This window comes from Coenobita brevimanus, chromosome 40 (genome assembly GCF_032717465.1).
Source record: "Coenobita brevimanus isolate Jiangsu-jjx chromosome 40, ASM3271746v2, whole genome shotgun sequence".
Taxonomy (NCBI): Eukaryota; Metazoa; Arthropoda; class Malacostraca; order Decapoda; family Coenobitidae; genus Coenobita; species Coenobita brevimanus.
In genome coordinates this window covers 4,851,666-4,878,514 of record NC_136993.1, presented here as the reverse complement: position 1 = coordinate 4,878,514, position 26,849 = coordinate 4,851,666, and the positions used below count along the sequence as shown (strand labels likewise).

Sequence of the window (26,849 nt, the reverse complement as noted above, 5' to 3'; positions counted from 1 at the left end):
CTACAGTAGGCATCTCTCGATCATAAACGCTATGCCACCAAAGAAAAGGCCCACTAGTAGTAAGAGCAGAGGACCCTGTACGTGTGTGATGACCAGACTCCTGTTGGTGTAGCTGTTGCTCTCGGACTCCACATCCAGACCATGTTGTTGCTGTTTTCTTAGTTCTTCCCGCTGTTTCATTCGGCTTTCTTGAGCTGCAGCGTCCAACATTTCCTTCCTCCACTGCTCGTACAGACCAGCCTGTAAAAAAGTAACATCAGTCACATTTGATACTTCAGCAGGGCTAAAGATACTTTTACATTCCGTATAATTCTGAAAGCAGTATTTGTGTGTGTGTGTGTGTGTGTGTGTGTGTGTGTGTGTGTGTGTGTGTGTGTGTGTGTGTGTGTGTGTGTGTGTGTGTGTGTCAACTTACCTCAGTTATAGCCAAGATCCTGCTATCCAGAATCGGTTTATATGGAGCATCATGTGGTACTGGCCAAGCTGATGTGGCTGGCACGATGGACTCTCTGCCAACGTATAAGGGTGAACCTTCCTTTAGCCGCTGGAAATGCTGGGCTATTATCAGTTCCAGGTATTGCTCTCCTCCTAAATGAGCTCGCCTGAAATGTAAAGTAGATTTGTATTGATTGCATATCATCATCATCATCATCATCACTGAGAGGCCAACGCCGTGGGGTGCATAGCCTCACTCACTTCATGACTACATAAATTGAACTTAAACGTCACTTTTAATATAGTGCTGGGTGAACATGGGTTGTTTACCTTGGTTTCATTTAACTATGGCAGTTTAGTTTGATTCTAAAAGTCCTTATGGCTACTAATTAATCAGGCAAAGTCTTGATCTGGAAGCAAATTCGTAACTTCAGCAAAACAATGGACTTCGACCACATAACATTAAAATCAGGAAACTAAAATTAAATATGCTCGCTTGACAGAAACATCAGGATAAATGAATGTTAATGCCCTCTTTAGTGTAGAATAATCATTATATTTTCCTTTGACTTTTCATGATACACGAGTATATCTGTAATCACAACTTGTTATGGCATCTGCACAAATGCTGAATATATGGTCCAGCGAAAACATAATGATCCTGATGTGAATTTTTTAAAAACCATTTACTGTAGGTTCGTAGAGAATTTCCTCCCAGTTCTATATTATACTAGCATCATCAAGAACTTTCTTATCTCTGCTTTCTTTTCATAGTATATTCAAATTTTCAAATGTAATGTTTATACCCATGTGTTGAAATTCTGTATACTGAGAACGTTTTGAAACCTTCTTAGACCATAGTAGGCGTGAAGAGATTAGTTGGATGTCAGCGTTGCGAATTAGTTGTTTTCCCCACTTCTACTAAGGGAGAAAACTCGGATGGTAGATGGATGGGTGGATGGTTATACCTGCAGCGCTGAGTACCAAAGACAGGCACGCACCAAGAAAAGACTGAGAAGTTACAGTGACAGCTTCTTCAGTCCGAACTTTATGCCTACTTATTGCTATCGCTAGAATTTCTTGTAGTTTTGAGGAGACTTTAGGACTGGAAGAGATAGAGACATCCTTGATCAACAGCTCCATAACTTGACGTCATTAGGTGAAAGAATATTGGAGGGAAGTTGGCAAGAACAAATTGAACATTACGCCACTGGATTGAAGAGGTTAAATTTCAAGAAAACACACACACACACACACACACACACACACACACACACACACACACACACACACACACACACACACACACACACACACACACACATACACACACACACACACACACACACGTCTTCTGGTTTTGCATTTGGTGCTTGTCTGCCCCATTGTATCTTTCTCAGGTGAGAAATAGCGTCAGGATATGATGGTGATGATGGTGCTGGTGACGGTGACGATGATGCTGATAAGGTAGTTGAGTCAGTGCTGATTCCCTCTATATAAACCCTCAAAGAGATGGGAAAGTGTCAAATCTGATGCTATGGACTGATGGAAACTGAGACGCAATGTACAGGTGTACAAAAAACTATCGTTACTCGGGGGTCTGATAAATACGTAACCAACACCACGATGGCTGCTGTTTCCGAAGGGTTGATACATCCATATCGACGCATTTACTACCTCAAACACAGAAAATGCCTCTTTTATCCCATGCATGACCTACATTGATTGGTATGCTGGGGTACCAACAGTTTCCTAGCCTCCTGCCTGTTTTTCCTACACTATCGTCGCTTGTCATATTGTTTAGCACAACGTCGTAACGATACTTTTTTGTACAGTCGTACAACTTACTTCATGGTGAGAGCGTCCGTGAGTCCATCTGTGACGTACACTCCCACATACATTAGCTCTCCTAGGGCTCGGAACATATCAGATTCCGATGCGCTGAAGAAATTCTTGTATGATATCCCGTAAGATCCAATGGTCGCCCTAAATTTAAAGGAAGAAAATGTTAGATTAGTCCAACAGCAAATAACATTTAACACATTTTTTTGTGTTGGTTACCTGTAAAATTAGAATAGTAGTTAAAGCTTAATTGCCTTACTTAAACTACTCTAAAAATTTTCCTCTGTCACCGTCATCATCTTTAAACATCATAAAACATGAGATGAGAACTCTGAAGTACTGAATATGTTAATGTTTATGGTATTGAAAAATGAAGACCTTTTGCTTCTGTGTCTGTGGCCTCTCAAAATTCACCTAATCTAGGCTTAGCATTCACATTGACGCGTTGTGATGACATCTGTGGATTAGGCAAGTGCACTGGTATAAATTTATGAAAAGCAATCCATTTTATGTTAAGGTTTACATGGAAGAACCAGTCTATCTGTCTATCTATTGCCAGACGCCTTAATCCCGTAAGGGGTGGACACAAACAAATCGCCTCCATATCGCCCTGTCCCCCGCCATGTCACTGCCCTGGTCCTAGCTCACACACCCCTCTCTCATATACCTCTCCACTCCATCCCTCAATCTCATCCTTGGCCTCCCCTTCCCTCTTTCCCTTCCACCTCACTCACATACACTCTCCTCGTTAGTCTCTCACTCTCCATCCTCTCCACATGTCCAAACCACTTCAGTGTGTTTCTCCTAACGCTTCCCATCACATCCACATTCGTTCCACAATGATCCTTCACTTCCTCATTTGTCAGTCTGTCTGTCCATGTGACTCCAAATGCTCCTTTCAAATAACTCATTTCCACTGCTCTCACTCTTGACTTGTGTCCCTCCAACAACGTCCAAACTTCAATTCCATACGTTAGAGCTGGTATCGCAATACTGTCATGTAGTAACTTTTTCACCTCCATGCTCACTTCCCTGTTTCTTATCACTGCTTTCAAGGAACCAACAACCTTTCTTCCTTGTTGTACCCTTTCAAGCACTTCATCCTCTAAACTTCCATCCTTACTCATCACACTACCCAAGCACTTAAACGCACTCACATTTTCCATTTCCTCCTCATCCAACCTCACTGTACATTCAGTGACTTCACCTCTCTCGAAGACCATAACTTTACTGTTCCCTACATTCACCTGGAAGAACCACTGATATGAAAATGACAAAATTTATGAGTGACTCGAGCATCAAAAGACTCGTTTACTTGATCACGTACCACGCATGGTGATCAAGCAGACGTCGGATCTGTGTCAAGGCATGAAGGTAGAGTACCGTACAGGCCTCTGTACATTTAACTATGTGTTTACTGGAACTTCGGTGCAACCATGAACTTCATCTTCTTTCCGTGCGGAGTGCCTAATATGCACATTTCCTACCTGATATAATCACAAGTCAAAGCAATATTTATATTTTTCAGATAACTCTCTTTCCCTTGTAAGCTTTCACTTCTATATATGTATCCACGAATTGGAGCCTGCCATGGACATGGAATGTCCCATGCTTGTTAAGTAAATTGCATCTTTAATGTTTTGGACCACTCAAATAGTGACCTTGACTCCAGAGGGTTATTGGTGGGAGGTGTAGGTGACAGCACAATGTCCATTTTTGCTTTCGTCTACAGTGTCTTTGGTGTGGGATACATAAACATGGCCACTTTAGCTTTAGGATATCACATGTGACTGCACGAGGTTCGCGGTTTAGTGTTGCCTTCTTCACGATTACTACCCGGTCACAACACTATTAGCATGCTTCGATAACATGCTCCAAGACTGTGTCAATGATCCTCTTAAATTACATGTCCTTCTACTTAGGTCTAAGCTGAAATGTCGCACTTCCTTGCATCTCAAATAACCGGCAAAATATTGTAATACACTTATCCTCACCTCTTTCTTCCAAGGAAGGTTACCATTTTTTTCTGTGCACTTCAGTCTTAGGCCAGGAAAGAAATCACAGTTTCGTCAACCACTAATGAATCTTAATTAAGCTAGTATTGTTCGGTTATAAAGAGGCCATTCGTATCAAAAAGATTGTAAATATATTAAGGTTGTACCATATGTAGCCTCATAATGATATGCACCCTCCTCTGCGATATACTGTTTTATCCTCCATTTCCATGTCTTCAGTTCATACTACAGAGTATACTGCTCGAGGTCTCCGTTTTCTTCCTTTTCTCACCTTTCTACTGCTTTGACCAGCTCCTCTATTGTCTCAGGTCTGGTAGGTAGCCTTGGAAGGGTGAGGGAGGCGACGAGGCTGCCGCGATATGCTGTGCCCATCACCACACCGAAGAACAGCCATGTACCCACCAGGATTTGGTTGGACTGGCTGGTTGACAGGCGGCCGTACAGTCCCTGGCCCAGCAGACTGCCCACCACCTCTAGCACTACCAATTCACCATCCAGTACTCCATGACGCCCCCGCCATATATTGGTACTTGTGATCTGTATACCAAGTGTTAATTAGCTTTACATCCATACATAGGGGCATCAGAGTGTGGAATTTGTGATCTGGAAGCGCATAAGTTGTTAATTTTGAACATGAATGCTCCATAAATTTAACTCATTACTACCAAAAGATGCTTCATGAGTGATTTTTTGGGGGAAGGTCGAAAACTTTGTAGGTAATAAACTATTGTGTTCTCTCTTCAGTTAGATTTTGATGCGATAATCCCGTCTTGGTAACCATAGGCAAGATAAGTCTCATTCTGTTGACCCGATACACATTAATGAACATCTCTCCAACCTTTAATTGCCGCCACTGTATATGTGTCTCCAGTGGTATCCATGTCCTATTGGGCACACAAGAAGATGATGTACTATCGCCGTGCTGTTTGTATTTTCTACTTTCAATTTTATCTGAAAACTCTGGAGAACTGTATTAGACTATGCATCAACAGTTAGAATATTTAACCATCTTTCTGAAACATCTACATTGTTGTATTGGATCCTATCATAAGAACTGAATAATATCTCTTCATTATTATCGTAGTAATCACGACCTCTTCTTCCTAGATATGGAAAAAGTGAGGTAGGATACAGAAAGCAAGAAAAGGCCTATAGATGGAGGAATAGCGTAAGCATGACCAGATAATGGGTCGCAGTCTAATTAACCCACCACTGAAGCCCCGGGAATCCTGATCCTACTTCACAGGAAATAGCATCCACATTTCCATACTTCACATCACCTATCAGTTAGTCAGTCAGATGATTATCACGTTTCTGGGAAAAATTTGGGGTGCCAAACCACTGTCACATAGTCCTCCATACGAAATTACTAGAACCAGCTCGATCCACTGTCAGTTTTACAGTCTCAGCAGCCTCCTTACCACGCTTTATCAGAAATTCGTTTACCATGTCTGTCGATCTTCGATTTTCCGCCCTGACTGTCTGGGATCCACCTTTTTCACCACTGTATTCAAAGCTGTTGTCCCCAGATGTCCATGCCATATAAGCACTCTCTCTTTGACCCAAGTGTCCACAGATTTCCTTCCTCCATATCCCTCATAGATCACAATAGTTATTATCCTGTCTCTCTACAGTTCACACACATTCTTCAATAACCCAATTTCCATTGCTCCTACACATCATTTTTTTTCTTCATTTCATGCCACACCGGTCTCATATCCTTGGGTAAATGTTGACTTAAAAGCCTCCTTTATGGATGCTTCTCACGGCCTCCACACTCAGACCTCTGATTCATTAGATGGAGTCCATTGGAATAGCCACTTTCCTTCCCTGTGGTGCTCTACATTATACCTCCTATTTACATGCACTTCTGTGTCATTTTACCAACGTACTTAAATTCACCTTAGTATTTTGAGTCTCCATTCACCCTCACATCACAGTAAGTAACCTTCTCACTCATCAACCAACACGTTTCTCTTATCTATATTTGCATTAAAATCACGATGCTCACAGATATTCACAAAACCCTGTACCAGTCTCCCTAGCTTTTTTCCACTACGGACAAGCAACACAGCATCATCTACATACATCAGATACATGATGTTCATCCCGACCCATATAGATATATGTGTGTGTGTGTGTGTGTGTGTGTGTGTGTGTGTGTGTGTGTGTGTGTGTGTGTGTGTGTGTGTGTGTGTGTGTGTGTGAGAGAGAGAGAGAGAGAGAGAGAGAGAGAGATGAGACTACACAAAATTGTCTCACCCCAACACTGATTTTTAACCACTGATTCAGATGCTAACCTAGGCTACTCATCCACGGGCTTCACTAACATAATAAAAACTCCTAATTGAATTCCATAGCTTCTAGCCGCCCCAAATGGTCGCAAAGCCTTTCATAAATTATCTACTTGCCTTGGCATACATTATATCCAGATCCATAAATGCCATTGGTACCTTATGAGTAATTTTCACAAGATCTCTCCAGTGCCTATCTCACTGCCAACAACACAGCCCTGCATCAATTTTGCTGACTAAAGAATAACACTTATCCTAAGGTAATTAGAGGTCGCTGATTCCGAAAATGGTTCCAGTTTTTACCAAGAACGTCACGTTTGGCCTCAAAATAGGATGTATTTTATCGGAAATGCACAATTTAGTTGCACTGCTCTCGCATTTGCTCATTATTATTTATATTTTTGTTAACCATTCATATTATTTCTGTGTTATATGCATTGACTAATACGAACTATGTTTTTATATATATTTTATATATTTGTTATTTTCATTTATTTTCATGAATTTTATTATCTATTATGAGCTGCTGTAGTCGCTCAGCTACTTCCATGTTGTATTCATTCACAGGTTGTAATTATGGCAGCTAACCAAAGAAATTGTATACTTGACCTAGATATATTTTGTCGCGTTTGCGGATGTTCTGCTGCACCAAAACAGTGGACCAAAAATATCAGACTTTGTTAGAAAAGCATATCACTCATATTCTGGAATAAAATTGGGTGATCCAGATAAACCCTGGATCCCTCATTCAGCCTGCCGATCTTGTGTTGAAAACCTGAGACAATGGATCAAAGGAAGAGGAAAGATTCCTCTGGTCTGGAGGGAACTGCAAAATCATCTCTATGTTTAGATCAAGAAGGAAACTGTTTTAAAAATCTGCTTTCAAAATTCCCCGGCTATAACAGCTGGTAAACCGAACGCTGGTAAATTTGATGGCCCTCAAATAAAATTACCGATGAAAGACCAGCAGTTCCCGAAGGCAATGATAACAGGTGAAAGAAGTGTATGGAATGCTTTTGCAGCAGTTCAATCAGATCTTCTTGGACGTACTAAGGCTGAAAAATACCATCACCTTGTTGAAACTTTACTCAGGAACGTCCAGGAACTAGGGTACAATATGAATGTCCAAGTTTATTTCCTACATTCCGGTAGTCATGTAGACCTTTTTTTTCCCGAAAACCTTGGAGCAGTAAGTGAAGAACAGGGAGTGATGTTCCATCAAGATAGACAAACAATATAAATAAAAAAAAAAAGTATCAATGAAGGTGGGACACAAACATGTTGGCCGACTAGTGTAAGTGCCTGCAAGAAGATTGTGTCGACATGACTTACTTCCATAAATCAAAGAAAAGGAAATTCACTCCCCAACAGAATTGCATTTTTTAAAATCCATTTTTTAAAATTGAGTTTCGTGATGTCAACTGATGTTCAACGCTAATTCTGACTTTCTTTCTGTAATCAACACTTTCAAAATATGTAAAATCAATACTTTATCACATCAACCGAAAAAGTATAAACAGGATTCAGGGCTGTGCATTTGATCCATAATCCACTACCACTACAAAAGCCACCATGTTAGTCCCTCACCAGGCCTTATGATATAATTCTTTACTTTTTTTATGAAACATCGTCCATGTACCTTTCTCAAAAAGACATATCACAATATATCTTGCACTCGTTTCCATCATCTTTATTTTTGTCCCTGGGTCTAATCACGATTTTTTACTCTACTGATATAGTACCATTCGTCCATGTTTTCTTAATTTTTTTTCCAGCAAACACTTCATTCGACTCTTTCCACTGGAGTTAATCATCTCTGCATGTACGTCATAATACCCGCTGCTTTCCCATTTCTCAGCCACCTCCAGGCGTTATTATTTCTGCCAGTGCCATCTGTTCCTACATCATATTTCTTTCTTTGCACACCAACAACACAGTCATATTACCCATCGCTCTGGTTACATCATTTCCATTCTTCAGCCTTTCAAAATCGTTATTTCAGCTTCTTACTTCACTACCATTCGTTGGCATTTTTTTTCTTCCATCCCTCACTCCTTCACTCTTCAATTCACCATTTCTACATTTTAGAACCTCTTTCCGAAACAGTTTCCAATTTTCAAAGTAATTTACATTCATTTTTGTTCCAAGGTCACCATTTATCCTCTCTCTCTCTCTCTCTCTCTCTCTCTCTCTCTCTCTAGTCCCTTTTCCCGTTCACTTGAGCCCCTTCTTGCACCCACTCTCGCCACCCCTTTCCCTCCACTGCTTTTTCATCCACCTTATCCTTCAAAGTTGTAGCTTTCTCCATAGATGCTAACCTCGCGACCACAAACATATCTTTAACATTCTTACACAGGCACTCTTTGCATGGATTTCACAGGTTCCCCAGATCCAATTGCCTCTGACTCATTGCCAGACTCCTCAGCTATCTTAATCTGATAATCGTCTGCCACTTCTTTGTTTCTCAGCTTCTCTGCTTTCAGTCTCTCCCTCTGACTACACATTTCTCTATATCCACCTCACTTCTCTAACTATAACTTTGCATACCAGACTGATATGATTGAATAAACTTCCGCAGGGTCCTCTCACCGCATCCTCATCAACAATACAGGTCTTTTCAGCTTCACTGTTTGTCTCTCCAGTAGCTGCTCAGTCATCATCCACTCATTCAGTGTGGGTCTACGTCACTCCCTTCAGAAAGAGAAGGTAGGACTGCAGGTTGAATTTTTCCTTACCGTCACGAGGGTAGTGCAGACGACAACTGTGGAGGCCAGAACGGCGATCCACACCAGACCACTGAGAGGGTAGTAGAAACTTAACCAACTGGGTGTTAGTACAGGCTTGGCCATGGCAAAGCTTAAAGGAGAGTAGTCGAAGGTCACAGTGTAATCATACCTGCAAACAGACAACGTTCATTACTGACCTTCGCAGACGAATAATTTCTCTTTTATTTTAGGTCTTGAAACAACGTGACGATCTTACTCACCTTATGACTAGTCGAAAATAAACAGTATATTATGGCAAGGGGATTAACAGCAAGGGACTTAACTATCTATATAAAATGGAACCGCTATCTGTCTGCCAAAATATTTATCCAGCTACTCCCCGTAGATGCAAAGACCCATCTTGATTAAACTTTGCAGGCAGAGTACATTCTGTATGACCCCAAGTTTTGTATAACTTTATTGGTTTCAAATCCTTCCCCCCCCCCCCAAAAAAAAAAAAAAGGAAAAAAATCTTTTATATGCTAAATTAATACAACTCCCTCTCAATAGTTTGCTTTCTGTAACGAATCCATCACAGGCAAGTCTATTTCCTTCGAGCCTTACCACATAGTAGTTTATTCATGCGTATTTAGTTTGTTTTGAAGTTTTGAAAAATAAACAAAGCGTGACGAACCAAACGAGTTTAGGCTGTTGTAAGCAGCCTGTCACAAATCCCCATAATAGTTAATCTCAAAAAAGTGGGCCCATAGAAAGCACGAATTAAACTAGTTACTACTGTGCTTATTCCAATAATATTAAATAACTTTTCAAATAAAACTGGGAAATGGTTGATTCTCGGACTGTAATTTAATATCCCCTGAAGTGTTAAAGTAATTTTGAGGGGAATAGATTCATGATGGTTCCAAACAATTTTTTCTATACTTTAAACCTCTCTATCAATGAAAGGGTTGACGAAGGTCTTTGCCTGATATTTCCAGTTCGAGAATACTCCCAAGTTCAGTGAAATACTTTGAATGTAGCAAGAATGCAGTGGCAAAGATGTCTTGCTAAAAAAAAAGTTGTTAATCTCTTTAAGAGGTAGGTTTGTAAATATTCCCTTACTCAATACAAATCCCATTACAGCCAGATCATGTCTTAATGGTATTTTTGCTCCTTCAAACGATTTTATTCAGCCTTTGATATACATCTTAACTGGAGGGGTTAGATATAGCATTAATTTACCTCATCACCGTAATGAGGCCCTCAGTCTAAATGACTATTATTATTATTATTATTATTATTATTATTATTATTATTTATAGTGGTGGTAGTAGTAGGCGAAGGAGGAGAGATCGTACAGAAGTTGATATTGTATCATTGGGTTAGATCTAAATAAGATCGTTGACAACTCTTAACTGAACCAAAGGGACTATAACTATAACATCTTTGGAATGGATTACATATCACAGGAACATCTTTCGTATTTATCTATGCTTACTGCAGAAGAATTTATTCAACTGTGGAAAAACTTTCTGCCTGAAAAGGTCAAGTAGAGACTTTCATTCTCACAGTCAGTGCAAAAAGATAATTTATATGGTGTGAAGGTAGCAAACTAAATTTTTTATATGACGTTGTCGTTCCCAGGAATTATGCGACTAAATTTACTGCTCTCTCAGCCAAACCAACAGAAAAACCTGCCTTACAGCCGTATTATTAAAACTGAATGTAGGAAATGTTGAAGGACCCCCCGTACTTATTAAAGTTCATTTATGGAACACAGTAGCTGTAACTAATAGATGTGATCAGCCTTCATTCCATCCTACACCGCGTCATCAGTAACGGCACAGAAAGGGACATGTTTCAGAAAATATTGTAAAACGAGAGAGTTTTGTCTAAGGCAATGCTCCTTCAGTTATTCTAATGCTGCTCTTACTGTTCTAGACGGCTGGGCAGGATCACGTAGACAATGGTGGCGATGAACGAGGTGCGAGCTTCAACCTGGTCTGTCACCTGGGGAGGAAGATTACAATGAGTTGAGTACCTTTAGTTGTCTGATCCTCCATTCGATCTTATTCTGCTTAATACTGGTCTCTTTTATGTAATTTCTTTGATTAGGCCAAAAGTACAACTAAACCTGTGGAGGAAGTAGAGTTGTTTGCTACTGTCTGTCTATCTATCTATTGCCAGATGCCTCAATCCCGATCGGGGTGGCCACAAACAAATCACCTCCACGCCGCCCTGTCCCCCGTCATTTCACTGCCCTGCTCCCAACTCACCCCCCCCCCTCTCATATACCTCTCCACCCCATCCCTCCATCTCATTCTCGGCCTCCCCCTCCCTCTCCCCCCCTCCACCTCACTCACATACACTCTCTTCGTCAGTCTTTCACCCTCCATCCTCTCCACTTGGCCAAACCACCTCAGTGTATTCCTCCTAACGTTTCATATCACAACCACATCCACACCACAACGCTTCTTTATATCCTCATTTGTCAACCTATCTCTCCATGTGACTCCACAGGCTCCTCTTAAAAACTCATTTCCACTGCTCTCACTCTTGGCTTGTGTCCTTCCAACAACGTCCAAGCTTCACTTCCGTACGTTAGAGTTGGTATCACAATAATGTCATGTAGTAACTTTATCACTTCCAAGCTCACTTCCCTGTTTCTTCTCACTGCTTTCAAAGAACCAGCAACCTTTCTTCCCTGCTGTACCCTTTCAACCACTTCACCCTCCAAACCTCCATCCTTACTCATCACACTACCCAAGTACTTAAACGTACTCATATTTTCCAATTCCTCACCATCCAACCTCGCTGTACATTCACTGACTTCATCTCTCTCAAAGACCATCACTTTACTCTTCCCTACATTCACCTTTAGATTCCGTTTCTTACACACTCTCCCAAACTCATCTACTAAGCCTTGCAGCTCCCCTTCGTCTTCACTCAACAACACAGCATCATCTGCAAACAACAGTACAGGGAGTTTCCAAACACTATCCTCTCTCACCAGGGCCACTCCAACATCCACTACCCTACCTTGTTCCTCTTTTATTACCCCATCCATGTACAGATTGAACAACCATGGAGACATGACACATCCCTGTTTCAACCCAACCTTCAAAGAGAAAAATTCACTCAGTTCACCATCCACACGCACTGCAGCCTTAGCACCATCATACATACTCTTCACAGCATTCAACAAGTTCCCATCTACTCCATATATTCTTAATACTGACTTACTTTTATCACATGTGCACATATTCGTGATTTCCAGTATCTCAAAGCTGTCGGATGAGAACAGACTCCCTATTATGCATGATGTATTATTATCTTCCAAAACTTAAATCTGCAAGCAATCTCCTTTTCTTTACTTTTTAATATTTGACTTGAAATTTGATAAGCCTGACAACGTGGAACCTATCTTTGTCAGCGTCCCTCTGCCTGTGATGGTGATAAGCAATGCATATATGTGCTGAATCTACCACTCTTAGAGTATTAGCATTCTTCCTGCAGTCCACACTACCCTCACCTTCTAAAGTCCAAGGTGCACAGAGTCCGATTAATCGCCTCAAATAAGGGCGATGGAAGTCGCTGCTTCAAGTATACAACCTCAGCGAATAGCAGTTTGTCCTGCAATTCGCCTTTGTTATCATCCAGTATGTCTAACATCGAGGATATTGGAACCACATAGTATGTCACCCATACATACTGTTTAAAATGAATGGGATGGAAAACGGGGAAGAACTTAAGTTTTTCATTATCGCCCGCCTTTACAAGGCGGAGTGATAACGTTTTTGCCGTTCTCCGTGTGTGTGTGTGTGTGTGTGTGTGTGTGTGTGTGTGTGTGTGTGTGTGTGTGTTCCCATTATATCTCATGAACGGCTTGAGCTATCAATATGAAACCTTCGAGGTATTAAGATATGGCCAAAATCTCTGACTATAGTCGGAATCCCGGCCGTTTGCGGGTGAGGTGTGGCTCGCACCTGTGTACAATGGTGCCACGTTTCCCCAACTTGCGATGTGAAACGGAAGCTATTTATGTACAAGGCATCACAAATTCGATAAATTCAGATGAATAAAACTTACACTTGTGTATTTTGATGGATGAATCAACAGTAATCTTATTATGCATAAAATATTTATACAGTAACACAGAAACATGGCATACATATTGTACAGTGTTGCTAAAAGAAATAGCAGTCACTTTTAATGTTTTTTAGCGTAGTTTTAGGGTGGTTAATAATATTACAGTTATGGATATAAGATAATGAGCCTGAAAAAAGAAGAAATATGCCAATATCCAAAGTAAAAGAAATAATTCATGTAATTCTTGTGTGTGGCAATACTTACACACCCATCTGGCCTAAAATAAATGTCCCAAGAGAGAATGAGGAGATTCAATGTCCCAAGAGAGAGAGAGAGAGAGAGAGAGAGAGAGAGAGAGAGGCATGCATTGAATGCATTGTCGGCATCACTAAATATAACAAAACCAAATTAACAAATGAAAGCACAATTATAAATAACTTATAAAAAGAATCAAAAGTACTCAGAGTGGCTCACATTTCCCGCCAGGAGAGAGAGAGAGAGAGAGAGAGGTCTGTCACTGCTTTCTTTGTAATCATTTGTTCCTTTGTACATACTGCACACACTGATATACATTGTTCCTATTGATGCACATATCTATACACGTAATTTCTCTCTCTCTCTCTCTCTCTCTCTCTCTCTCTCTCTCTCTCTCTCTCTCTCTCTCTCTCTCTCTCTCTTCTAATACTGACCACGTGGTAGGTGAATCCAGCCCCCCCTTCCCCTTCCCTCCCTTCTTAATCCCTCCTGGGTGTCTCAGGTCAAATCCCCCTTCACACTTCCCCTCCCCCCTGGACCACCACCCCAACAAACCCACATCCACACTCCCACCCACACCTACACCCACACCCCACTACGTCGGGGTGTATGAATCAGTAACGTAACAAACCTCTCAGCAGACAGTAACTTTGACACTCCATCTACTACTAAATATAACAAAACCAAATTAACAGATGAAAGCACAATTATAAATAACTTATAAAAGAATCAAAAGTACTCAGGGTGGCTCATTTCCCGCCAGGAGAGAGAGAGAGAGAGAGAGAGAGAGAGAGATAACGGTATAGAAAACGTGGCAACACTGTACACAGGTGCGAGCTACACCACAGCCGCAAACGTGCGCGAGTCCTACTATAGTTCGAAAAAGGGCACTCGGGGTCAAGGTCACCAAAATGGCTGCCAAAGGTCAACTAGTTTTTATTCCCTGCCTTTAGCACCATTATATCTCATGAACGGCTTGACCTATCACATGAAACCTTCAGGGTATCAAAATATGGCCAAACCCTTGGACTTGGCCAACAGCATATTCTGGACAGCAGTTAACATTCGGCCCTCGAATTCTTTTCTTTCATTTCTTCAACATTTCGGACTATACAACCCTCATCCTCAGAGAGACTGTATAGAGGTGAGAAATTTACAGATATTTATATACAGGACGTTCAGGATCATCTCTCCTACACACAGTCATTGTTAACCATACACATATTTTCAAATCATTCCCCAATACCCGATACGTCGCAGTCAGTTGAAGTGAGGAGATAGGAGGTAACCTTTTTGAATACTAAACTGAACAGTATATAATATCCACGCTCAATCAGGATTTGAGGCGGTCCAGTTTGTCGGAAGCAACACTCATCGTTTAGGAACTATTTCATTACAGTCGGTTATGCATGCGTTTTATGTATGTTGCTTATCCATATTCCATTATTGGAAATATAATATATACCTATTTCATACACAAGTAATTGTCTTTGGTAACTCTTCCGTTTCGTTTAGTCCACGAGAATAATCAGGTAGAATATGTGCCTTCTTGTGTGAAAATGTACTGTATATCCGTTAGGAAATCTCTTGCGGGTAGTCTGGCTTCTGACAAGGCACATTACAGTACATTCCTTTTCGTCTCGCCTTCGGGCAGTAGCAGTCCAAACTTCATAGACGCCAGACCTGTACCTTTCGGCTCAGTATATCAAGTACCTCCACCTATGAGTTTGCTTGCCACCTACACCAGAACCCACATTTATTGCCTTGTGACCACACCTGTAACAAATATACTGGTGACATGTAGAGGTGTATGGTATGTAGGAGGACTGCTGGGCCTTGATAGCAGGCTGTGAAGCCTATGCCCAGAGTCGGACACATAAAAAAAAAAAAAAAAAAAAAAAAACTTAATCACGGCAGTTGTTTTTCTATTTTCCAGTTCTAGGTCAACGAATCGCCTGTTACCTTAATTAATATGACAATGAAAATGAAAATAAGACCTTAAAAGATCAAGGATCATAATACTGCATGATGATTACATGGACATTAAGTTAAAAAATCAGTTTTCACTAATAGCCAATCATTTCCTAAATTATGACCCTCAGTTATATACCAGTAGGAGAAAGTGGTATTATTCTGCAACAACTTCTGTGGGTGAATATGACTGTTTTCTTTTTTTTATCAGTAAACATTGAATAAAGAACTTGAAAAATAATAAAATATACTTTTGCTTTAAGAAAAACACGTGAACATCAACAACGCTTGTTGTGTAGCCATCATTACTTCAGCTGAAGATAATTTTTGACTGAGTGTACATCACGTCCCCATTTGCCCTACTGGGTCAGTAGGGACAAGGGGGAGACATGCTTTGCCTAGGACTCTTATCAGCCAGAAAATGAATCATTTACCTCACCCCAGTCGGCTGACGGAAGGACACTGTAATTGAAGTTGAGGGCGTCACTCAGGGTAGCCAGTAGGTTGAAGTCAATACCTGAGTGGCTGCCTTCGGGTGTCGTCATCCAGTATGGTGCGTAGGGCAAGGCAGTTACGTTGATCGTAGCGCCGTAGAAACTGTAATGCACCAATTCATGAAGGATACAACTCAAATCTTTATACCCATGAGTCTAATAAGACTTTTTAAAGTATATGGATATGGCCATTTGGTTCGGCTGAGCACTGAATGTAACACCTCACAGTGAAGAATTAAAAAAGAACACACTTCTTGTTTTCTGTTCTAAAAAATCGCTGGGAATCAAATCATATTGCATATCCAACTGGCTCATATGCCATGATTATATCTTATTTCTGTTATCCTTCATTCTTGTCATTTCCAAAGGATTTTATTAAAAAAAGGAGAGATCTTTACATCGCGAATATATAGAACCGCCTCCATAGTTGCTACATTTTTATTTTGATGATAATCAACGAAACTTTCATTGTTGCTTCTGCTTCCAAAGTCGCCTGTCACCATGAAGTTGGCAAGCGCCTTTTCACTGAACGTGTGTTTGATAATTGTCCAGTCAAAGACAAAAGTCATGTCGCTGTTTTGTCCAAACATTTAGTATAACACGTGAAACATTATGAGTGTTCTACCATAGTAACATATTCGTGGTTGGCTAGCCTGACTTCCTCAAGCTTCATATATGTTGTTGATGGGATGACGGTATAAATGAACCCAAGAATTTCTACAGCATTAACATCGATTCGCGAAACTTGCTGGATTCGAGGGACGAAATGTGAGCTATATTCGATCAGATGATCGCCTGGCGGATGAATCATACATCTTACCACAAAACGTCAGGCAGACCTAATATACTCGTATACCTTGGTAATGAAAAGGAAAGCAACATGCTTCAGACTACTAGGAAGATGAGAGAGGCAGGCTACATTTATTTAGAGGGAAAGAATCCCGGACAGACAATGCGAACATTCGGTGTAAGCAGCATCGTAGAATGGTAGATTAGGCACATCGGGGATCGGTCATCGTTCAGGTCGCCCTCGTGTTACCACACTACTACAGAACCAGGAAATCATTACAGCGATGGAAGTCAGCACCTGCAAGCAGTGCTTATGCCATGTTAGGCGAACTGCACCGATAGTGAAGCACACGAAACGTTATGCATATACTTCGGTCGGTATGTTGTGTTCAACTCCAGTCTATGGGATTAATTTCGCCACTTATAATAAAACATTTAACAGTACTGGTACCGGTAAATGCATCCTCACATGAATAATGGTTTGGATATTTTGTTTGATAGCATTGACAAATAACATATAGAAGCCCCCCCAAGGCGGAAATCACACCAGCCGTGAGTCGATACATATCTAGCTCGGCTCGGAATATGACCTTCAACTTGACCCACTTTCACCAATTTCAAACTCATAGGAGATTTTCATCCCTATTACACGCCTGTAAATTTTGTGATATCTTGAGCGGTTAAGTTACCGTGGTAACAGCCACACACACCTTGACCTACATCCACCAATTTCGAACTCATGATAGATTTTTTTTTCCCCCTTCTACACGCCTGTAAAATTTCGTGATGATATCTTGAGCGATTGCGAAGATACAGAAACACGGACAGACGGACAGATGGAAAGACGGATAGACGGACGAATTGAAAACAATACCAGCTTCGCTATTGCGGCAGGTAACTACAGCTTATAAATTTCATCTTAAGCTTACTAGGAGTTAAGTGACTTTCAGGACAGTTTATGTTTATATAGCTAACTGAACTCAAAAATTGCTGACATAACAGTAAAAATGACAACACAGGAAATACGGTTCATACATACCAAGTAAAAGTAGGAGTCGGAAAGACACAATATATTGATATGTTTTGCTTAGTTACCAGAAATGTGCTGGCATCCACAGGCTCGTCGTCTGGAGCAAATGGCAACTCATGTACGTTCTACCTGCCTACTGTGTGACACAAAGCAGAGCGCACCAGTGAAAACTTGAGCCCTTTATCAACTTTATCAAATGATTTCACCAGATTTCACGACACGACTTTCGCCTTTGATTGAATCTTCTTTTGCAGTATTTCTAGGTCCAACTTCATCCCATCCTTAAATGGAAATAGGTGTGTGTGTGTGTGTGTGTGTGTGTGTGTGTGTGTGTGTGTGTGTATGCGCACGCGCACTTCGAAAATATATACCCTAATGCTGCAGTTCTTCGCACCTGCCCCAAGAACTCTGCTTTCTTTCATCACTGGTGTAACAAGGATCCATATTGTGGAGGGGCACATGGAGGGGGCACTTGCTTTTTTGAGGGGACCCGGCATACATACCACACGATATTTATTAGAGTCATGTTTTGAATGAAAACTTTATACCACTTAATGTACTGATGAACAACTGAAGAAGTGAAAGAAACAAGCTGAATTATGTAAACACAAACTAAATTATTCCTGTCGCGCTCGGCAATAATTGGCACAAAATAAACAAGCATTAAACGAGAATGCAATACGCATCTACGAGCGTATGTATTATAAACAGTACTTTGTAGTTGCATCTCAATTACATTTTCATATGCGGCTAATGGAAATGATTTACAAACCTATGGGCAGTAACTTAATTATAACACATTAGTTATAAATCTAGGTCTTCATATGCCACTGAAACTTGCAAACAGCAGCAGTTAAACACATCTCAAAATACCTGTATATTTCTGTTGTTTTGTATCTTTGCAAACATTGATACAAAATTTTCCATGTCAGTTTCTTTTGCTCTGTTGGGATGGATCCCAATAACTCCAAGTGATGAGAGTCTGATGACAGACGTGGTGCTTCGCAGGTTGCTTTTGATGAGTTGCACTGAGGAGAAACTCTCACATGCTGCTGAAATTGGCACCAATGCCAGCTCAATGTTGGTGAACTTACAGTTATCTGGGAATGCCTCCTCATATGGACTCAGGAAAGTTGAAAGTTCAACTAGGTTGCCAACAATAGGTCACTCATTTTTCTTCTTTTCCACAAATCTCCTTGCTTGTTGCAGCTTAACATCTAGGTGTTCAGTGTCCACCCAGTACTGTTTAGTCATATGTTTCAAAGTGCTAAATTCAAGAAACTGTGAGCTACGTGGCTCTAACACAGACATTGATTTGAACAACTTCTTTCTGGCATCAGTAAACCTCGAGTGAAGTTCTACAAGTAATCTATCTAATACTTCGTAGTACAGGTCTATACAATTATTCTTCTCAAGTGAACTGTGGCTGTCTTTTATGTTTTGTTGGCCAGTTGACTTCAGAACCACGCTGTCCTGCAGATGCGTAGAAGGTCTAGTCATCCTCTTCTGGGCTGGCTTAACAAGTACGTCGCCTTGATTTCGAACACATTCAGCTTTCACCCACAGTTTATGCCAGCATTCCTCGTTTCTGTGAGAAGCCAAGTCTTATTCAACTGTCTGAACCGTGTCTGGTGCAGCTGACTGCTGAAGTAATGGAGATTGTAGCATGTCAGATAACAACTTTGCATTCTGCAAAATGCAGGTGAACATGACAATTTAGATAACTATACTGTGATCAATATTCTTGAGTAAGCTGTTGACATCAAGGGCACGTTTTCTTGTGTGTGCCTCAGCTATTTCTTTCAGAGCTGCCATGACTGAAGGAATTGTATCCAGAAGGACTTTACAAGATAAGTCCTGGCACGACCATTTTGTGTCAGTTTCTTCAGCGTCTTCACCTGCTTTCCAGGATACATTTCTTCTTGTTTCTTGACAAACAACTCATGAGGCACATGTGAGGATATGAAAACATACAGAGTCTCAAGAAATCTAAATAATTTATCAGCTAGTTTGACAGGCTTAACAAGTCACCTGTGACCAGATTCAGTCTATGTTTGTTGCAATGAGCGTACTCGGCTCATGGAGCATCATCTTTAAGAAATACCTGAACATCTTAATTCACACCACTCATCACAGAGGCCCCATCATAAACTTATCCTACGCAATCCTTTGGGTCTATGTTGCAAGATTAAAGTATCCGAATCATTTTCTCCTTCAAATACTTGGAATTCAGTTCATACAACCGTGAAAAGTCCAAAAAATCTTCTTGGATATTACTTTGGAAAAGATATCATACAAGTTTCAGCTGTTCTTTCCCACTGATGTCCATGCTTTCATCCACCATGACTGAGTATTCAGTGCTGCAGGTCTTTGCATATTTCATTCTTATAATGCAAGCAAGAATCCCTATCATTTCATTCTGGAGTACTTTACACTGTGTATTCCTCTCAGCCTCTGTTGTACAATAATGCCATATTCGCTGACTAGCTCCAATATTTCAAGAAAACTGCCTCTGTTGCTGCTTCCACTGTCCTCCTTGTGACCTATCTGTGCACTTGTCTATCTTGCTGTTAGACTTAGTACTTTTCCAGCTTGTTTCAAATAATGTCTTTTTTCTTTTATCTGTCATTCATGAGCCGAAACAAATGCAATATTGATGCTCTTTCCTAATTCTAGCTGGGACTGAAAATTTATTCATGCACAAAATGTGGCCTTGTGATAATCACTTCTCTTATGCTGTGCAAATCCAGAGACTCTACTGCTTTTTTCCTCCACTGTCTATAACCTGACTGTGACAGTATTTTCTGACATGGTTCGGCCAGGAACAGGGAATAAGCTACAACTGAAGCAAAAACCTGCATCCTGGCTAACTGAATACTCAAGCCATGGTTGCAGTTCATACTATCTGGCCGAAAAAGCACGTCTCTTTTTGTCACATTGTGTGCTAGGAAATGTTGACAGTTTTGGTTGTTTGCGATCATCAGCTCGTCCAGCACTGATGCCAGAGAGCCCTGGAGGCTTATGAATTAGTTTACATGTTGCCCTTTGTTCTGCTGGTGTTGACATGTTGCTGCAATACTATCTTCATCAACTATTTTGTCATCTCCTCCCTCAGACTCTGATTCACAGCTATCATCTAGCCACAAATATTTCCTCCCCATCAGAAGAATCCGTGGAACTAGTATCAGCAGCAAATTGGCTTTGTCTTTTGGCACATGATGCGGGTAGCTCAGTTTCATCTGGTGATCGTTTCCAGTCACGAAATGATCAACACTTTTCTGCATTTTGACGAGAAATAGCTTTCACAAGTCACAACCACTGAAAATATTATTCCTAATCCCCAGCCGGATACACTAGTCACACTTTTACTCATCACCGCCGCCTACACTGACACCATAACTGTTCTGTTGTTCTCTCACTCACTAACTGGCCACTCGCCAAACGTCCGCTGTCAACTGTCCCTCTAACTCTCTCCCTCTTTAATTTATACCACAGCTCCGACATCTAGAATATTATGGAGTCTTGGATATTCTCGATAACGCTAGAACATTAGACACCATACAACTAAATTATTCAAGTAATAAGAACATCGACAAATTAATTAAATAACATGTTGAAATACACACATTTTAAACCGACAATAAACTGAGAAACACAGAACACATTTACGACATTAACTTTCGTGAACTTCCGAAATTATATAACAACACATCGCTTCTAGAACATTCCAACCTCTTACATAAACAAATCCACATAACGATATTTGTCAGTAAACATAAAGTGATAATCATAATCTGACATAATATAAAACTACGGTAATTAACGACTAGGTAACACGGTCGTAACAATATAAATGGAAATAAGAGAGAATTTAACACGAAACTACACTATCACTTCGGTGCCTATGATACTGATATACAGATTAAGGTGCATATTTTGCAAGTCACAATGTTGCCACAGTGTTGCCTCATAGTACAATATTGAAATTTTATCGAGCATCAAAATTCATCCGTGTATGAAACCCCTTTGCCTAGAATTTTTTGCTTGGGAGGCACCTGGAGGGGGCAGAGGCCTTCAATGGCGGGGCACGTGCTCCCCCAGACCCCCCTATGTCTACACCACTGTCTTCCATACTTGTTATACTTCCTCATGAAGTTGAGAGGGATGAAGCATGAATATTTATAGCTGGAGATGGAGGGAGGGTAGAAGTACTGAACATGAACAGATAACTACATATGACAATGTGAGGTAGAATGAGAAATTACAAGCCAAGAAAACAGTGAAAAACTATCTCAAAGCTCAAGACTGACTACGTAAATATACTGTTATCCTAATATTCGCTAATCCTAGCTAATAAGAGTGGCCGGCCATATTACTTGCGGTATTTCTCCGGGAACAGGGTAGTATGGGAGAGGTACTGGACGCCTCGGGAAGGAGTCCATTTAGCCACTTGCATCACACTGGCACCGTTGGGGCTGTACGGAAGGTGCGTCAACATGCCGTACCTGCAATTATCGCTGAGATATTAATGAAAGATTGAGAGAGAATGGACCATCTTCCAAGTTTTCTATGAAGATTAAAACATATTCACGACTTTTGGTATTATTCACCACCTCCAGAATTCATTCAGATTAGAAAATCCTCTTACTGAAAGGGATAGTAGAAGATATAATTATCATTAACATTTACACTTTCAATGGTCTTAGTCATGCTAGGACTTACAAACCTGGGACCTCACATGGCTGCTGTCCAGGCTGCTCAACCTTTTGTAGCATTTGTGGTTGTACAGTATTTATGGTTTGCAGCATTTATTGTTTTGCAGCACTTATGGTTTTGCAACTTTTATGGTTTTGCAGCATTTGCGGTTTTGCAGCATTTATGGTTTTGCAGCATTCATCGTTAGCCCTTTTCCACTGAGGTTTTCACATAAGATCTCATCTCACGTCTTCTTAAGTCTGTTTCTATCGAATTCAGCTATCGGCATTCATATCAGTATCCAACTCTGTCTATTAACCTTTCCCATTCCTACATACCCTGTATGTTTGTACAATCTGTCCAGCCTTTTGATCATGAGTACCTTACATTATATGGCGATCCTTTAATCCTGTACTGACTACCCCCCACGCGCCATCTCCGTCAGTACAATTCCATCTAACCATCTTCATCTCATTTGATTCCAACCTGTTTCTTCATTCTTTACTCACCATGTTTTCGGTGCCGCATAACATCACTATCTATGCACATGCAGAATTTATCTCATTGTTTGAAGTAACAATTCCTTCACTGTCATGAGAAAAAGCAGTTTTCTGAGCTTCTCCAGCCACTCTCAATTTCGGCAATGGAGCCAGTCCTCGCACCGTACACTCGTGCGCTCCCAGCACTGATCATGTCTCCCAAATATCAGAATCTCTCCAAAGCTAAATTACATCATCAGAGACACACTGGATAAAATGAAAAAAAAAAAAAGTCATATCGGTGATATTGTTAAGACATGGGGCAACCGAAACTTTAATAAAATAATGTGATGTGGTAGTTTTGTCTGGCAACAATGTATGGGAACTAGTTGCCACAGAGGCTTTTATACACTTTAAAGACGTGTTTGAAAGAATTAGTACTATAAATATCCTAGAATGCAATATTCTTTATACCTGATTAGCAAAAAAAAAAAAGTGCAAAAGACGACAGAATAATGTTGTGGAATGATGAAACTTCCGTTCTCTCCTTCGTACCCCTCCCGATGACCCTCCCCAAGCTACCTATCACCACACCTCACCCCCCCCCCCCGCTCTCCTTCCTCTCCACTCCTGTCTATCCTTACCGTGCCTACCTTATTAATTTATATTCACCGCGCTAACCTACATAGTTAACAGCACTCTTCTGTATTTCTTGTCTATTCCTGTAACCTTTTAGCTCCTCTACATTTGTGAGCTGCTTGCCACGCCATAGTCTTTTTTCTCCCACTCTCTACTCGAAACATGATGCAGCATTTCGAAACATTATGGTTCTGATACTGCTTCATGATTCAGTGAACAGTATGAGGAGAATGGGAACATAATCCAAGGAAGAGAGAGGGCGATAAATAGGAGGAATGGGCACAAATGCTATTTTAATTTCGCCTGCTGAAGTAATAGCCACCGACTGCCAGGCTACACACACACACACACACACACATACACACACACACACATACACACACACACACACAGTAAGGGATACATCACAAGAACCAGACCTTAAACATTTCTGCATCTTGCAGCTCTTGGTAGTGACAAGGGGTGGAGAAAAGAATGACTACTGGAATAAAAGCAGTGGGAAGGATACAACGAGGGTGAGAATGGACTCGAACAGGAACGAATATTGATAATTAGCCTTGGATATACTTAGTTTTATTAAAGTATTGCGAGCAATTGACAACGGGACGGGTTGGGTTTAGTACAGTCAATTGAGAATTGTAATGCACCATTCGGATTAGTGCCTTGGATAACGAGTGAAGGCAAATAGGGTGGGGAGAGGAGAAAGTTTTTTTTTTTTTATGTGTCCGACTCTGGGCATAGGCTTCACAGCCTGCTTTCAAGGCCCAGTAGCCCTCCTACGTACCGCACACCTCTACATGTTACCACTTCGGCGCTAACACCCACCGTCCATACTGAATACATGCTAGGGCTGTCTCATACAGGACTGGTGTATTGGTATTAGCGGGGGTATTTTTACGACATGTCGGCGGGTCTTCTGGTAGATCAGTAAAGTCTGATTTTTATGAAATTCAAATCCTTAAACTGTTCCCTGCCCCAGCGGGATTTGAACCCGGGTCCGTTAGGACTACGAGCCACCTCTCTACCGATTGAGCATGAACATGAATCGGGGGTAGGAGGGAGAGGGAGAGGAGGGGGGGGGAAATCAGGAGAAGTAAGGGGAAGAGAGGAAGGGAGCTTAGACAAGGTTATATTGAGGAATACCAGAGTATTACGCTCATACGCCGTTCCATAACATTCTTCTGTCAACTCTGGCACTTTTTTTTACTGATCAAATACGGTATACAGAATTGTACTCTAGGCAGTCTCTAGTACCACTTCTTAAAAACACGTCTTTAAAGTGTATAAAAGTCTGTGGCAACTAGTCACCTTACACTGTTGCCAGACAAAAGGACTCACATCACTCGATTAGACTTGCAGCGAATTTATGCTGACGACTGTACAAAACTACAGGTAACCACATAATTCGTAGCCGGTCGAACCTTCGACTTGTATGTTTCCCCTCTCCTGTTTTAAAAACGTGATTTTTTTTTCTAGATCAGCTCCACACAACCTAAAATCTATCTACATTCAGCAGGCTTGGAATATATATCATTTAGATTCACACACACTCCACCTCGGTGATGGGAATCTCTGGCCTTGAATTTAGTGGCATAGTCAAGACAAATGGAGTGGACTAAGATGGAGCTAAGTCCTCTTATGATGGAGAAAGGAGGCACTGACACACAATGTCCTCATTATAAACTTATTCGAAATTTCAGATGGGGATAGGATCCGTGTGTGTGTAAGGGAGGGGGAGGGGAGGATCTTCCTGAGTGAACCCGCCCCCCCTCGACCCCAGCCCACACATAGCTATGCCACAGCTTGTGTTGCCACAATGCTAAGGAGAAGGGTGGGAGAAAGGACTAGGATGGGATGAGACAAACATCCAAACAGACAGACAGACAGAAAGAGATTAAGCGAGGCAGACAGAGGTGAGACAAGTATGCACGAATTAAATATGCAAATTAACGTATGAGATTAGTAAGAGACACGTAGAAATGTAGGTATATTTACCACTCAACAGGTGATGGCTTAATGCTTCCTCAGAGCGATTAAACAAACAAACAAACATAATAGATATAACCTTTACTGTAGCTTCCTAGACCTAACCAGCCAAATACTTGGACGTAGTATAAAGTAATAAACAGTTACTTGCCTTCAAGAAATGGTTCCATCATTCACGATAGCCAGCATTTCTTCTTGCCCCACCTTACTACACTTCTTAATGTCAATATTATAGCATGAAACACACTGAACAGCACATAAGGCCATTTCCATCGTTACTTACATCTTTCATACAAATATATACCTACTGTAAATGTATACTTATTGTTTTTTTTTTCCTATGTAAGAAAGTGCTGGTACTTTCTAATGAAGAGCACTATGTAATTTTCACTATTACGCCTCTGTACCTTTGCAACTGTGCAGACGTGTCGATATGGAGTGCCATGGCATTGTTCATGGAAAAGGTCCAGTGAGAGACGAGTAGAGCCCCGAGGTCCTCCCTGGGCAGGCGAGTGACCACCAGGAGCCTCGTCGACCACACCAGGAGGCGGCCCTTGAGGGACCACTCGGCGAAGGAGGCGAGGAAGGCTGGATCGTCACTCACCACCACGACCGTCATGCACCATGACACCTGCCGCAGCTGCTGACGTCATCAGAGTACAATTTAACTGAATGACCTACTCGCCTCAGCAGTAATGTTACTGACCTACCCGCCTCAGCAGTGATGTCAGTGACCTACCTGATGAGCCTGGCCGACCACCCGGGAGAGCTGTGTCTGCGTCATATTAGTGTCCTGGCCGTCCACATCCACCTCAAACACACCCAACCCCCACGCCGCTCCAACATCTCCCATCTCCTTGGTCATGAATAAGTGCATATATAATACGTACATCTACTTCCAATAATGTAATCATAAAAAATTCTACAGCCTCTACATTAAGCAGAAAGGAACTTACGCCAATAGTATTGGAACAGTGTTTACTATGGGTAGTTTGTCAAGAAATTAAAACCCACGTCCGATGAGACCTGTAACTGGTCGAAAGATTCAAGGGTGTACTAGTGACAGAGTTGAAAGATTCATATGGATGATGAAAGTAATTCTTGCTGTACTTATAATTCCTCTCCTCTGCT

The 26,849-nt window shown here is 41.1% G+C and overlaps 1 protein-coding gene across 1 annotated transcript; it reads right to left on the bottom strand.

Moving 5' to 3' along the window:
* LOC145397260 (ionotropic receptor 93a-like) lies at positions 1-26,583 on the bottom strand. The gene is made up of 10 exons (XM_080270458.1): positions 26,458-26,583; positions 26,126-26,358; positions 22,296-22,424; positions 16,041-16,203; positions 11,225-11,301; positions 9,322-9,481; positions 4,564-4,829; positions 2,284-2,421; positions 416-602; positions 1-240 (listed from the first exon to the last, which is right to left on the bottom strand). Exons 1-10 carry the CDS (start codon positions 26,581-26,583, stop codon positions 1-3), a joined length of 1,719 nt encoding a protein of 572 aa, XP_080126584.1.
* Between the last annotated feature and the right edge of the window lie 266 nt (positions 26,584-26,849).

Excerpts from the sequence above, each read along its gene's own strand:
- LOC145397260 (XM_080270458.1), bottom strand. The coding sequence starts at position 26,583 with ATGACCAAGGAGATGGGAGATGTTGGAGCGGCGTGGGGGTTGGGTGTG. Across the intron at positions 16,204-22,295 it reads TTCCCGGAGAAATACCGCAA|TTTCTACGGCGCTACGATCA; the intron begins GTAATATGGCCG and ends GGTGCATTACAG. Across the intron at positions 2,422-4,563 it reads CTGGTCAAAGCAGTAGAAAG|GGCGACCATTGGATCTTACG; the intron begins GTGAGAAAAGGA and ends CTTTAAATTTAG.